The sequence below is a fragment of the Oreochromis niloticus genome, linkage group LG8 (genome assembly GCF_001858045.2).
Source record: "Oreochromis niloticus isolate F11D_XX linkage group LG8, O_niloticus_UMD_NMBU, whole genome shotgun sequence".
NCBI lineage: Eukaryota > Metazoa > Chordata > Actinopteri > Cichliformes > Cichlidae > Oreochromis > Oreochromis niloticus.
In genome coordinates this window covers 6,655,925-6,672,482 of record NC_031973.2, presented here as the reverse complement: position 1 = coordinate 6,672,482, position 16,558 = coordinate 6,655,925, and the positions used below count along the sequence as shown (strand labels likewise).

Below are 16,558 nucleotides of genomic sequence, written 5' to 3'. Positions count from 1 at the left end.
GCTGGCCTCACCACACATAAAACAAGTCAACTGGTCAGTTGGTTGCACTGTCTCCTCAAACATGAGGGCTCACATAAGCATCTGTGCCAAAGGTCATTCGAGAAGCAGGAGATCTGGGTTCAAATGTGAATTTTTGGTTCTGCTTTGACATTTAAAAAGAGGTTTTGCTACAGTGCTAATGGAGGTCCGAGAAAAGGTGGATGTATGATGGCTACTATTACATGCACCTTCCCATATGAACTCAACTGTGCTGCTAATGGATGTTTATTTTTTTTTATGGGCTGTCTGGACTAGCCACACCCAAAATCCCCTTGCCTCCAAATGTGATCTAATCTGCCTGACTGCTCCTGCAGACTCCAAGCATCATCCAACAGCTACTTTAACATTGCAGAGCATATTATGTTGTTATATGTATCCTTATCTAGTTTAGGTCCATTTGCAGTGTACTGTGTCGGATATCTGCGTTGTCAGTGTGGAGAGGGTGGAAGGAATAAAGTGTGTGTGTGTGTGCGTGAGGAAAAGGGAGATTTGCAGAGAGTATCAGACAGAGCGAAGAGACAGCCGGGGGAGACAGAGGCCATGTGATGTCAAAACAATAAGTGTACTTCTTAGACATGACAGTTGAGAGTCACTGCGAGGGCTGTGATGTATCATTTATTTGTGTATTTAGTAGAGATCAACAACTGCTTGGATTTCCAATATTAACAGCCGTATTTGCAGATTTTTAGATTGGTGCAAACCAGAAATTTATTGGTCTTTAAATGTAGTATAGTATTTATTATTGCATGATAAAAGTAGATCAGAGTATAATAATTACTGCATGATAAACCAGATTTTTGGCCACGAATTTACTCACACAGACTTAAAGCAACCACAAGAACGTTTTTGATGTAGTACCATGGACCTCTTTGCAATCAGTTTCACCTAACGACTTTAGGGAATATCCATGTTTCCCCTAGTGACCTGTGGTTGCTAAGGAGCCCCAAACCTGTATCTAGGCCTGTGTAACTGAAGCCTTAATGAATTGCCTGACAAGTTGGTCATCCAATTAATTCATTTATTTGAAACAATAACAAGATAGACAAACAAAGAAAAGGGACAAAGTGAAAAAAGATAGAAAAGTATGAAAATCAGTATGGTTTACAGCAAACAACAATTCTGAATGACTTTCCATTACGACCACATCCCCTACACAAAAATTACAGAAAGAAAGTTCCCACAGAAAGTTCCCAGCTCTTGTATTTTATTTAAAATAAAATATTGGTTAGCTTACAGTATGAAGACTTTGTCTAAAATAAGTGTAGCCGAGCAGTTATCTGAGATGACACGTGCATCTAAATTATGTTATTGTTTATAAAACTGTGACCTCATGCCTAAATCCACTGAGATGCCGATGATGTGCCAAGTAAGATGATGTCTTACCTTTGACCTCTGCATTTTTTTTAAAATTCATTAAACTCCATGCAGTAGTTAAGTCAGGATTCAGCAGCAGCAGCTCAAGGCCTTATAGTCTTCTCTGATTGGTCAAGGTTTCCATTTATACCTTTTTTCATGTCCCTTGGCGTATGAATTTCCAGTGTTCTCTGTGTCTTTGCACAAACTCAGATGCAGGCAGATACTGGTTGGACCAGTGCAGGAGTGCCACTTATTAAGAATAGGACATCCGGCTCTCCTGTTGTTAGCGATGAGGCTTATCAGTCAGCAGATATCCTGGCTTTTAACACAAGTGGAGCTCAGTATTGTTTACAAGATATAAATCACTATAATTCTGAGACTGGAGTACCTGAACTAATAAAAAAAGAAAAGCAAAAAACTGTGAAGAAAATCTGCTACTGCAGTGGGACATTTTTGTTTTATTCCAGCTCAAATTAGTATATTTGCTTTATCCTGCACTGGTAACATACATTTTTCACGTTGGCAGCTCATATTTGTGGGTGTGGAATTGTGGTTTGGGGAATTCAGTAATCTGCTTATGGTGTTGTTTGTATTCTATGCTCGGTTTCTTCTGCAAACTGGGATTAAGAGTTAAGAAATGCATGAATCAGCGATATTAAACTTGAAATATTATTGTTACTGGAGTCAAAATGATTCCTGTTTCTGGCAAGTGGAATTTGGAACCACAGTGAGGTTGCATATCAAGTTAAAGATTTACTGCATCGAGTTTGATGTCCTTTCTTCAAACAGGATATTGTATCAGGACATAACTCAGGGTGAATGAGTGCTGTATTATAGAGACACTTAAATTTAATGAACAAGGTGGAGAGTTGTGCTCCAAATGGATTAAGGATACCACTCGGGATCATTTAGTGAGTCCCTGAAACTCCATGAGGTATACATACACTAATGGAACATCAAATTATCTGATGCTTTTGTCTTGCTGTTGTAATCCTCACCCACCTGGTGCTCTGGTGGAGGCTGAAACAAACTCTAAGAATGACTTTAATCTATGTTCAGTGCCTAAACACTTGAGTTTCCTCTGGTTTGTGAGCAGGTGAAAAAGAGCATGTCTTTTGTCCTGATGTCCTTGTGTATGTTAAGCTATATGAAGGAATGTTGCATTAAAAAAAACAGGAAAAACAAGCGAATCAGCTCGATAAAACCGGACATATTCATGCTGATGCTAATTTGAGTGCATGAATTGAATAGCTTTTTATTTTATTAAAAACTAACTAAATTTGACTTTTTAAGTCATTTTCACATTTTACATATACAGGGACTGCATTAGGTTGTATGTGAACGCCACTCAAACTTCTAAATATTATTTTTTGAACAAGCCCACAGAAAGATTTTTGTCTGTGCTGTGCTGCCCCCAAGTGATCAGAAGAAGTGCACCTGATAGTATATAAAACCTGTATATTGCCAAATCTTTCACCAGCACATATAGACACCCACACAAACGCCCAGCTCTCATGTTTGGATCACAGTCATATATGTGCATATTCCCTCGTGGTGACAGGAAACAGTCTTTGTGAGTTTAACGTCTGCACATTTGCTTCCGCTGCGTTAACTAAAGCTGTGCAGGGACCTGGCTGCACGAAATTGATTTGCCAATAGAGGGAGCCAAACACCACAGTTGAATTATCTGTGGGTGTCGTCGTTAATGACGCTAAACAGCTTATAATCCACTTTTAAACATATTCATTTTGCTTTCTCGTTCATTTTTTACACCAGGATGGATGTGCCCTGTTTTTTATGAAAGTAAATATGAGGTTATTGGAGATAAACCTTTTCTTTTGTTCACAAACATACATGAATGCAAAGGCACTTTCTAGCCCTCTGATATGGTTGGCTTTTACTGCCCATCCCTGAACAATTAGACCAAAACATAATAATTGCTGTCTAGAATGTTTGTGCAGATGAAACATGAGTGTTTGTTTTCTCCTTGATAGTTTGATGAGCTCTTCCTCTTTGCAAATTAGCTTGCACAAGCAAAGTAGCTTGTGCATGCCCATGTAAGTTGTAGAATATTTATATTATATTTTTCTTTTTTTTTTCTTTTTTCTGATGCATTATTAGATGATGAAATGAGTTATAATTCATACATATTCGTATGGATAATAGTTGTTGTTTGGGGGGAATTTTATCTTGGGGAATTCTCTGGTTTTCCCTCAGGTCCATACTGTGATCATCTGCTATATTGGTTTCTACCCTGTAATGCACACTCCTCCATGACTTCATTAACTGCAGTTTCATGGGTATGTGCACTGAGTAGTTTGCTGCAGGCGATGGTTAGATCAGCAGCGTAGGGACAGAAAGATTGATAAAAGAAAAACATCAGAGATAGACTGAAAGGAAAGGAGGAAATGATGAAAGAGTAAAAAGGGGGGAAAATGCAGTTGGCTGGCATGTTTGCTGCTGACCCACATTTGGAATCTTGACATTTTTCCTGAGTGTGCTATTTCCTCTGTGAGTAGGCTCAAAGAAAGTCTGAAAGAAGGGTAATTTCACTGCAAAGACACCGCCAGAGACTGCAAGCAAACCTTGCAAACATCCTCGTCTGTTTTAAAGAATAGTTTTAAACATCTGATCCGTGTACAGGGAAATCACCTTCTGTTAATCCCAGTTTCACATCAGACAAAAGGACTTTAAGGTCCAGTAATTCTAATTCATAAGCTCCTTTTACAGATGGAGATAATGAAGGATTAGTCCAATAAATCCTGATGTCACTGGCCGACTGATGACTTATTATGGTGCAGTAACTAGAGTTTCAGCTGTGATTAGCTTGAGTTGAATTTTTGACTGTGGAGCATTTTCCTTCTGATTCTAAGGTTGTTTAATTATGTATCATGATAGTTGAGGGGACTGAAAAAGATGCTCAGTACAGTAAATGCATCGACTGGGAGTCAGCATTGTTGATGCATTCCCAAATTGCGTATGCTTTCAGTCCTATGCTATAACCTTTGACCTGTTGTATTGGAACAGCTTTAGAAGCAGCCCTGCAGGAGACAAGTGTGCAAAAGTGTGGGAACGAGTGCAATTCCCTGTAGTTATTGCACAATTGTAATTTACTGTTTCACAGCTAGTATTTGTACAGTATAACCTTTTGTGACTTTCATTATTTATCTATCATTATCTTTTAAAATATTGTGATTTAGTAACAGTGCAAATAATAAAATACTCACTTGTAACATGTCTGTGAAATATTCAAATTCAGATAAAAATGCAACTAAATTCACAAGAAACCGGTGATCAGTATTCACACAGTGTTATCGTCCCAGGCTAAGGAAAAGAAAAGTTGCCAGAATTACTACATTTTGTTGGCTGACTGGTCAGGTCACGTTCTGTGTGTGTGTGGATGCATTGATGGGGGTTGGACAAGGATAAGGATAAAAAATAGTGCATTGTTTATTTGCAGTTTATACATCAGAAACCGTACGAAGAACTGTATTTTTCAGCCATAGTATTGAGAGATCTGCAGACAGTGATGATAACAAACACTGAAAATATGGCAAAGTCTGGTTGTTGCTGATTGTGTTTTTGCTTGGCTGTTTTTGTGAGCAGCCTGAAGCTTTGGCTGGCTTTTGCTGTGCTATATCACACACACACATGCGCACATCTATATATGTGTTAACGTTAAGTAAAATATTACAAAGAAACAAAAAAATTACATTATTACAATACCTAAAAATTACTATATACATTAGTTCCAGTACCAGGCATTAAAGAGCTAAAACTGTTTCCGTCATCAATCAGTTGTTATTACTGGAAGATTAGCAAGCTTTCTTTACAGTAGCTATGCACATAGGAACCATTTGCAACTGAGTGATGGTGTTATTTACACTAGACGCAGTTTGTCCATTCACTCATTGGCTCATAGCCAGAGGCAATATCTGGGGCACAAGCTGTAGTGCAGCTTAGCTGTTGTGGCTGCATAGATATACCACACTAAACACCCAATTATGATATTAACACCTTTCCCATGGTGTTATCTTCAGTCAAGCTGCATACAGTTAATAAAACAATGCAGATCTCATTATGTCTTGCCAATCAAAATCATAAAAAACATTCTTGGGCCTAATTATAGCTTAGAAATATAGAAAGAAAAGGAGATAAAACAGAAGACAAATGTTATACGAAAAAAATGCTGGTTGTTCATATGAAACACTCTCTCCTCTCCTCTTTGTTATTGTCTGTTTGTAGGTAGGACCACCCTTTCAAAATTACAGCGTTCTCATATCCCAGACAACCAATAGCCAGGCTCCTTTGCTCTCACATGTTCTTACCATAGGCCATCCCCCCGCCCATGTTGTTAATATTCAAAGGCTGCAGTATCCAGAAATGAGCTCATAGCAGGACTCATCACACACATCCTGGAAACCCCAAATAAGAAATGAAAAGATTTAGAAATGCATTTATGACATGATCTTTCTGACTTTACACACTGACTGTGAGGTATATGCGGAAATATGAATGATCGTCATTTAAGGAGATGTGGTGGCTTGTTGTTCATTACTCTTATCACCTCAGGAAACAAACTGGATCTCTGCTTCTCATTAATTTTATGCTGATTGGTAATGCTTCCTTGAAAGTAGTTAATTGCCTCTAAGGTCTTGTCATCCCATATCTGATTATTTTCATTTAAAATGAATATGTATCTCAATAGTATCCCAGTAATTGATCTGTTGGTCCGAACATGTCTGCATATACTTTTTTCATTTAGTTCTACATCTGAAGTCAAAATGTTTGAGATTTACGAGCTGTTATTTTTGACAGGATGATATTACACAGTATCTTACAGTAAGTTTATTTCATTAATTCAATATTCAATATTTTCTCAGTGTTCTGAGTATGATGCTGAAATATTTTGTGTGAAATCTCAATGCATGCACCATTGCCAGTAATACAATGCCAGCAATATAATACAAGTTACCTTTGAGTAAGCAATGCTAACTAATCTGAATTTCCTCGCAGCAGTGTAGCATGTGACACATGTTAAAGACATCCCACATATTTTATTAATGAGCAGCATCCATAAAAAGATCAACATATGAGCCATCCTGTCGTAGTGTATACCAGGATACCAACATTTCCTAGTTACCACTGAACAAAAAGTACAGCGGAAGACAATGGAAAATACGGCCAACAGGGGGCAACGTAGAAAAAAGTCAGACAGACATTAAGGTTAGACATTAAGGTTAGCTGGTATCAATGACTGACACCAGCTAACCTTAATATTGCAAAACATAGTATGCTGTAAAGTCCTCACTAGAACTAAAGGCAATCTGTGATGTGCATTGTCCAGTATTTATTGTTATGAATGTGTATATCAGGAATACTGGTCTTATTGCTTTCTGCTTTAATAGGCACAAAATTACTCAAAAAGAAGAAAAATGTATTAAACAAGGTTAAATGTGAGTGTGAATGCATGCTGGGTTTGAATCACTCTGTTCCAGGATTTGTTTGTGTAGGGTTTTGATATCTTCTTCAGTTTATCAGCCTCACTCAGACAGACAAAAGCAATTCACCAATTTGAGATTGAGGAGAGCAGGATATTCTGATCTAAAATCCATAGTACCAGAGCCAGCCCAAGCTTTAATGGGGTCTTAAGCAGAATTTCATTTGGGGCCCCTGCCCACGCTTAATCCCATCACCAACCACTGACCTCAGCACTGCCAATATTATCTGTATATTGCCATGCACGCTCATTCGTGCTTCATGCATCAAGCACAGCCATTATCATGGCTTATGAGTGTCCTGGAAAGAAAAACAAACAAACAAACAAAAAAACAGGAGACCATATATTTTTCAATATTTTTGGAATGTGCAATGAGGATAGCAGTCACAAAGAATTTAACATGGGTCTAAATATTTATTTATTTTTTACATAAGAATCCAAATGTAAAAACAGAGAATATTAATTAAATTAAATGGAAACCTACTGACTGGTGAGTAAACAGTAGGTTACAGCCTGTGGTTTCCATAAAACATGACCGCACCAAGTTCACCACACCTTTAGAGAACTAAAGGCTTCTTTGATGCTTCTGTTTAACTAAAGTAATTGTTAGTTAATGTTAATAATAAATAATATGTAATTATTCCTAGAAAAATACCTTTATCCTGTTTTTTTTTTTCTTTTCAGACCAGAGCGATAAATCCTTTTTGAGACATATTTATCAAAATATTCCACTGTCTTGTGTATGATTACTGTATTACTATATAAATATACATTTATCAATTGATCAAATGTCTGGTGTGACATTTCAGGTGCTCTTGGGGGCTCCCGCCAGCTGCTTAGTCGGCTTATGCCTCAGGCTGGCTCTGCATGACACAATAAGATTTAGCTCAACTTTCAAAATAAAAGCTTCACTTCACTACTTCAGTTGCAGGTTAGCACTGTTTCCTCGCATTAAAAAGCAATGCTAACATAAGTCACAAAATATACTCAGCTGTTAGTATAACCTACACAAGAATAGTAAGTGTGTGGGTTTATAAGTACAGTATACCTTTTTCCTGAATGGTTAGTCAAAAGCTAAGTAAATATTATTATTATAGCTTTGTATTAGATTGATCTCTGCGTAACACTTTGTGATTCAGACAGTTAAACTCTGATTAAACAAAACGTGGTAATGTATTCAACTGCCCTTGTTTTCATATGTAAATGAAATAAAATGAGGATCAAGATGGCAAAGAGGCTGAAGTTTCATAACCAGAGCGTCATGGCTGCAGACTTCTGCACGGTGGGATATGCTGGACTCCCATTGTGTGTTTGTACTGTATGTACCCTGTATGAAGTCTCATCTTCCTTTCTCTCTTTATCTCTCAGCCATAGCCAGCTGGTACTAAGCAGAGGTATTCATCCATCCCTACTCACTCCTTTTTTTGTGCTGTCCCAGCTGCTCTCTCTACCTCTCTCTCTCTCTGCCCCCTCCTTTTGCACCCCTCCCTCCTCTTCCTCTCCCTCCTTCTCCTTCTCCTATCTAAACCTCCTTTCCTCTGTCATTTCCCTGCTGTTCATGTGTCCCGGCGAGGCGTTGCGGACCAACCGTGTGTGTGTGCACATAGAGGATGGCTCAGTGCTCAGGTGCAGGCAGCAGAACCAGTCAAGCAGGCAACAGGACCAGTCTTTACACCCAGACAGAGCTTTTTGCTGTGCTGAGGGCTGGAGATTGAGCCCCCTTTTTTGGACCTCCATCCCTGAAGCTCTCTTAATCTACCTGTAACTAAGCTTTCTTTTATACAGTATTCTTTAACAAGAGGACCATTTCAACTGTGTGTGGATCCTAAATGTTTAAAGGAAATTCTTCTTTTTGTATTTGTTATAATTGGCACTCATTTTACTCTGTGAGCCCTGAGTGGAAGCAGCTGCCTTGTCAGCCGTGGATTTTGCGGAGGTGAAAGAGAGGAGTATGTCCTGTCTGTGCCATGCCCCAAACTGGACCTTAGTGGATAGCTGCTGAGGGAAATAAGGCACAAAAGAGAGAGCCAAATCTTTAAAACGAGGACAGGAAAGTCCTTAGACAATCTCCCTCTCACACACCTGTGAGGGCTCACTCTCTGACAAAAGAACAGCCGAGAAGAGGAGGAACAAAAAGATAATTAGGAGCCAAGAAGATAAGGCTAAAGGGGAGACTTTGGGTCCAGACTCCCTTCCTTCATTCATCCCTCCTTTTTCAGTTCCCACCTGTGTGGATTAATTGGGCTGGAGAACCATGGCGCATGCCGCCTCGCAGCTGAAGAAAAAGGCGGACGAGAACCTCGCTGCGGAGGAAGAGAAGGAGAAGGAGAGGAAGAAGTCAAGGAAACGGTCACGCGAACCGAAGAAAAAGGTAGAGAAAGACGAGGAGGGAAGGATGAGTTTAGAGGGATAAAATTTGTCTTAGTAAGAGGGAAAGTAAAGGAGGAAGGAGAGCTGACACACAGGGAGAAAGAGAAATGTTTGAGACGTGGTGGTCTAGTGAAGGCTAGGTGCTTCTCTTTTGTCATGATGCAGCCTCCCATCACACACATGCACACACATAATCATGCATGCACGTACGAGACACTCAGCGGGATAAGAGGGGTGATCCCAGAGGGAATACTGTGGGGGGTGAGTGGGGAAAAAAGACAGAAAGATGGATGTGCAGGGAGCCCGGACAGAGAAGAAAGGAGAAAATAACAGGAATCAGCTACAGAGAACAGACTGGGATTTCAGGCAGCTGTGTCAGCTGTTGTTATGTTTTAAGTGACTTAAACTCACTGGTTTGATAGCTTTGTTGTAAAGAAAACGATATTTTGAAAATACATAAAAAAAGGTACCACACATACTTTCAATATTTGTCTCTTTAAAGAACTTTTTCAGAAGAAAACGTAATGTCCCATTTTATGCCATCACACATTCAACCTCCTGTTTGACTGTGACGTGAGAGGTGTGGGACTTCGGGGGAGAAACGTGTACCCCGGCCAAAAGCGTCAGCAGTCACACCCTGCGGTTGGGTGTGGGCTGTCTGTCTGTGTGCGCCTGTACAAAAGTCATTGTGCAAGGACAAAGTTAAGACAAAATCACTGACACACAAAAGCACCTATAAGGTGATCAATAGGTCTGACTTGAAATCAATAAATATTCCTCACTGCTTTGACAGCTTCACTTTGTAAACTATCAGTCTTTTAGCTTAAGTTGGACATCAGCGTCAGGTTCAGTGTTCGAATCCCCTTGACAACTTGCGTGTACATGCTTATTTGTCCAAATGCATCTTTGTGTGTGCTTAAAATGCTTCCCGTTTGCTCTTGCGTACACATGCTGACATTTGGGCTTTTGTGTTTGTACACATTGACCAGCCCGAGGCTATCATTAGTTCAGGGTTAGCCACCTGTCACAGAGAGTCAATACCCCTGACCTCATTAACATCAAGGTCAAAATGGAGAGTGACATCACTTCCTAGGCCTACAGGAAGTCAGCTAGATGTGAGTTAGCTGTGTTCTCGTGGTGATTTCATTTATTTATTCATTGGCAATTAAGCTTTTATGAGAAGACATGGTGTAGGAATTAAAAAATAATAACTTAAATATGAGAAGTCCATTCCTACAATCTGCCACTAAATCATTTTCATAACAGATGTTTGCCCATATGTGCTTAAAATTCTTTACATAATTCCAAAGAGTAGTCTCAGAGGAAAATCTTGCCTTAAAACGACCTAAGACATAGGTGTCAAACTCTGGCCCGCGGGCCAAATTTGGCCCGCAGCCTAATTACATTTGGCCCGCGAAGCCATACCAGATTACTATTAGAGCTGGCCTACTGGTATTATACACCTAATATATATATTGTTTAGTATTAAGCTTTGCTTGTTCCATATTCAGTTTTTCAGCAAAATGTGTTTGAGTCCATAAGAAAAGATTCATTCTTATATCTGGAGGAATAAATATATTTCAATAAATATTAACGTTAGCCCGCGACTTTGTTCCAGTTTTGAATTTTGGCCCACTGTGTATTTGAGTTTGACACCCCTGACCTAAGACATAGGATGCAGACTGTGCTGTTTTAGGAAACCTTTCCACTCAAAAAAATTGCGTAGACCATTCTACCCACCACAGGACTAGAAACCAGACTAACTTTCATATGGCTATAGGAACCCTTCACTTCTCTTGTCCACTTTAAGCAAAATTGATCGGTTCTTTGGAACAATTTTCTGTGCAGTGTCTTATGTTGTGTTTTGTGAGTTGAACAAATAGGACTTAAAATCTGTCTTTATTTCAGTTTCTGTGGAGAAAATCCTTGAAACTACGCAACAGATCAGATTGTGAATGCCGCCTTAAATCAACTGTATTCTTTTTTGTTTTTATGTCAGACACCTCATCCTAATGGAAATGATAGGATGAGCGAATGCTGCAACTAATGGCTATTTTAATTATTTATATATTCTGCAGTTGGAGGAAATAGCTTCACAAACTCCAGGAACTTAAAGTGATGTAGTTTTGTCTGATGTTGTTTTGTTTTAGTTTTAGTTGGGCATGAGTCTCTCTCTGAAGTGTTGTACAATTTCCTTTCTTTCTGTGCAGTGTGTTGGCATCTGATAAGCCTTCAAACTCATTGATCTATTTCTCCAGCTGGTTTTGCTGGGTTATAGAAATATAGGTTAAAGAAATGTAAAACCATGGGAATGTTTTGGTTTTTTTTTGCCAAGTTGGAGTCATTTATTTGAGAAGCAGTAACGATCATCAGCTACGTAGAAGGGCAAATGTAGCAGTTAATGATGTGCCATAAAAACACTGCATGATAATGGGGATTCATCAGGAAGCTGAATGAGATTCAAGGATTTTTGAATCAAAAGAACTAAAACTGCAAGAATGCAAGCACAAATGGAGGAGCTGAGGTTTGACAGCACAAGCTGAATTTGAGTCTGTTTGGTCACAGGTTTATGGTTTTACTATAAGGCAACAGGTTATGTTGATGTAGTATAATGTGTGTATTCTGACGTCAACAGTTTCCCGGTGTTTGTGGCATAACCTTGTCATGGGGATATCAGCTATCACTGGCTCACTCAAGGTAAATCTATAACCCCGTCTGCCCAGGGCCAATTCTTGGCACCAGGGTGCAAAAAATATCTACTCCCTCCTCGGCTCACATCGCCACAGTTATCTTTAACTCTCCTCACTTTACTTGATCTCTCTCTTTTCTCTTCATCTCTCTCATACTGTATGCCTGAAATGGCTCTTCAATGTTGATTAAATAACACACTTTCATTTTAGATCATAAAAGAACAGCTAAATATAAAGAGTATCAGTATCATTGTTGGCTGTATGTTAAATGGGTCACTGGAGTCACAGCGTCATCAACCACCATATTTAGATGCTTCCCATACGCAGTATAAAAGATGGATGTAGTCATGGTGATGTCTTGGTGTTTTAGACATAGATGTGACAAGTAAGGGTTGAGCTGGAGCTAGTGACTAGTTAGCTTCAGATCTGAGCCATTAATGAGAAAATTCATGGGCTTAGTCAGAAGGAACAGAATGAACAAGGAAGTATTTATTGAGGTCAGGGTCAAGGTTTCCTTAGACTTCTATAGAGCAAAAAATCTTTTTGCAACACCCTTTAGCCTTACTTACTTTAATCCTGCACAAAATGCAGTTGGCTTTTGTGTTGGCTTCACTTTTCAATCATGGAAACCACGTCCATCTTTATGTCATCTGTGTTGCAACCAAAGAGCAACACAGATGATAGCCACGAATGATAGAGCCACGATGATAGAGCCACGAAAACAATTCATGGCTCTACATAAACTTTCCAGCACTTAAAGCAATTTGCTTATTGCCCTTTGCTTTCCACCCAGGACTGATCACACTGGTTGCCTAGGTAACCCTGTAGCGTACAGTATTTACCAGCCATTTAATGGCAATTAATGTATCCTTCATTTTATTGATCATTTAAGTTGCTCACATTGAAGTTAAGAAAAGTTTAACCTGAGACCTGGCCACCTTGCATCACCAGTGCTCCCAAGTGGCTGAATGTCATTGACTTTCATTGGTCTCTTCTTACCATGTTGCTGCTAGTCACTTCCTGTGGACAAGCCTTAAGGGTTGCTCTTCAAAAAAAACAAAAAAAAAAACTGTAAAAATACTTAAAAACTCTTGAGTAATTTTTATTTTATACAGCTGGTAATTTAGAAAATTGTTAATTGTGAAAATTTGAATTAACATTTTCATATTTGCAAAAGCAGAGGTGACTTGCTAACTGCTTACTAGACTTAGAGTGCTAATACAATCCCTGACAAAGTGAAATCAAGGATAATGTTGTTAGCCAGTTATTTTCAGTACTGCCTGCCTTGCTTGCTCGGCTGGAACACCACTGATCCCAACCTACAATACATTTGTTTGTTTGTTTGTTTTTAATTCAGTATGAAAATTAAAAATATAAATGTTTGTTAGTAATGTTAGAATTAAACTTTCTCCAGTTACACGAGAAGATTAATACCACTATTATATTATTTAGTCTAGTTATGACACAAATAGAAATGTCAGTTTGGCATTTTAAATCAAGCTATGTGCTTTGTAAGCTCACTCATGACTTATTTGTATTGCTTGCAGTTTTCCTTTTGCCACATTTTTATAAATAGTAGTCAAGATTGCATGAAATATACATCTTTTTAACTCTTACTTTGTTTTTTAAGTTGCTTCAGTAATGCATTCAGAGCCTATAGATCTCCACTGTCGAGACTGTCCAACACTGTTGATGGTATGGACGTTACCAGAAACTGGAAAACAGAAGTCATGCATTAAGAGTTCCACTGAGATCAGTGCACTGAAGAGCTACCATTAATGCTATTAGAAGCATGCTCCAGACAAACATGAAGCCACTCAGTGCTTTCAAGTCGGATTACATGAACAAGTTGCATCTCTTGTAGCAATAAAGTCAGCATGCTTTTCAGATTGGTCAGCTGGCTGGTAAACTGACTGGCTGAGTGGCACACTATGGTTAGCCTGATTGATTTCTACATTAAGAGGCTGTCGGATCGTGTGTGACTGATTAATGCTCTGCTGTGTATTTGCTTTGCCAATAGTCTGACTGACTGACTGACTTAGCACAGCTAAAACTACACGTCACTGTCTTTAGCTCATGGTGGTGGACTTTTTTTTCTATGTTGGAAGCATAATGGACCAATAATACGATTTTTTGTTGAGAAAGTAATTTTTGTGATAGTCTGTCTTCCAGAGTAGCAAAAGACTAAAACCACTGTGTGGAATAAGATGGGCTTCAAGCCAGATTGAAAACACGACACTTAGTGAGGATTGTTGGCATTACTTATTCATCTCCTGGTTATTTCCTTTATTAGTTTTGACACTGTGCTTTTAGTGATTGTGTTACTCTAGTTTGTAGCGGCTTTACTTGAAACCTGCCTTGTCCTCAGACTTGAATGTCACACAGAGAGTCGGCAGGATACATTTAAATTCTTATCTAATTATGTGTTTTAAGTCTCGCATGAGTTTGAAGTATATTTAATTATGACTCATAATCAAATTTAGGGAGTAAACATGATTAAAAGGGCAGGGGGAAAGTGTGATGTCTAAATAATCTATAGATCTATAGATAATACTAGATAAACAGATCAAATAAGAACAATTCAGTTTAAAAAATGGACGGTATAGACTTTTCAGTTAGCAACTTCATCAAGTCAGTGGTTTAAATTGTTTAGTCATTTGGTTTTACTACTGGAAATGTCTGGAGAAATATCCAATTTTGCATCAGCACCAGTGGTAATTTAATTAGCATTTTAGCATGCTAGTTTCATATGAAGATGCCAAACATAGTAAGCTTTATACCTACAAAATATCAGCATTTTTAAGTTGTCATAACATGATGTTCAACACCTTCTTACTTCTCGATCATTGTATATTTACACTTGGTGAGGAATTCATTCTTTTCATAATTTAATGCAAGAAAAACTCCATAGCTTCACTTTCCAGCATGCTGTGTGCCACTTAACTACTCTTTTGAACTATGTAGGTAAAGAACAACAGCCAAACACCTGCGTTAGGAGACAGGTGGGATAGCAAATGGCATAACCATGCAACCTCCAAACTGAAAACAGGAGTCACAAGAGCTAAAACTGTTTGATTGGGTTTAGAAAAACACTATATTTTGGGTGTTAATAGAACAGAAATGAAGTTCTCCTATCTGCAACACCTTTCTCTACTTGTTTAATACAGCGTATGTGTACCATCTGTATCATGTGACTGAGGATACCAGCAGCACTTTTCTCATGGCACATTTTTTGTATATTGAGGGATTTTTATGGAGCTCTTTGGAATCCTTCAACACTTTTAGAAATAGCTAAGGAAGCAACATCGCATTGGCATTGTGATATCTTTGGGTCCTGACCAAGCATCAGTATGTGATGAGTAGCGTGTCTGGCATGCTGATACAGAGGGAGTATGGACCAAACTGCTAACATGGCTATACACTGATATAAAACATATGTAAAAACAAAATTAAGATATACCGGACTATCTGAGAGGATGAACCTGTATTGAATTGAATATATGATTTGAAGAGAATGAAATCCAACAAAGGTCTCATACAGGGAGCACTCAGCTGTCTTTTATTTCAAAGTGAGACAAGAATTAGCAAGGGGGGGGGGAGGCTGGAAAGACACTGCTTCTTCTGAGGTTTATTTTTGGGAAGGACTCGATTCTGGCATCTTTTTTTTTTTATCTGCTGCCGCTTCTCTCCTCAACTCTGCTCTCCCCCTACCCATCCGGCTTTATCTTTTTCTCTCTCCCTCCTTTTTTAACCACTCTCCATCAATGCCCTGCCTCCCTCCCTGCATGTCTGTCAGCTGGCAGAAGGCTGTATTGTTCTGCCACACTTCTGCTTCTGGGACTGGGGGTTGGAAGCAGGACACACAAACGCGCGCGCACACACACACACACACACACACACACACACACGCACACACACACACACATGCAGAGATCCCCTGTGACCATGCATTGTACCACATTAATCCCCCGACACTTATTTAAGCCAAGATTCATATCAGAAGCCTGCTCTTCTTTCCTGCTCTTCAACCAGCGTGTTTACATCTCTTTGTCCTCAACTCCATTATACCTGCTGCTCATTAAAATATTCAGTCCTTCCATTTCTCTTTGTTGTCTGTCTTTTCTGAGCACACATGCTTGAATTTTTTATTGTTTGCGTGTTGGAAGGTTTTAAAGAGGTTTTAAAGGGGAAATAATTTTTTGCTTATATTACTTCCAAGTAAAATTTGTATTATAGGCTGTTTTTATGACTTTAAATTAAGGATACCAGTATTAGCAGTGGGGGAAGGGGACACTTTCACCATGCTAAACCAATTTAATCGTCTCCCTAATTGATCAATCAATCAATGAGACGGCCAATCTGCCACATTGTCCCTAAGGCATATGGTGATGCGCCAGTGAAACAGAAACACAAATATTATAAATGTATCATATTTAGAGTTGGAATATATGGTCTAAAAACTATCTGCAAGCATTTGTTACTGATTAATGGTTTAGATATATATTTTGAGTGGATACCCCCAAAAATGTCTGTTTTCATTGCTGAATGTTTTTCCTATATCTATTTAATATTGTTAGCAGAATACCTTCAGACAAAAACTAAA

At 38.8% G+C, this 16,558-nt stretch overlaps 1 protein-coding gene across 12 annotated transcripts in view; it reads left to right on the top strand.

The window, feature by feature from the left end:
* Positions 1-16,558, top strand: part of LOC100703272 (ankyrin-3) — a 178,870-nt gene that overhangs the window by 41,192 nt on the left and 121,120 nt on the right. For 4 of the 12 annotated variants that reach the window (XM_019362288.2, XM_019362285.2, XM_019362286.2 and 1 more), the window contains exon 1: positions 8,445-9,266. The exons of 2 other annotated variants lie outside the window; for them this stretch is intronic. In XM_019362288.2, the coding sequence (XP_019217833.1) occupies positions 9,150-9,266 (117 nt within the window). In that variant the 5' untranslated portion in view covers positions 8,445-9,149. Of the gene's footprint in view, positions 1-8,443; positions 9,267-16,558 lie in introns of those variants that run through there. 6 more of the 12 variants (XR_003221300.1, XM_025909617.1, XM_025909616.1 and 3 more) reach the window with 2 other exon arrangements.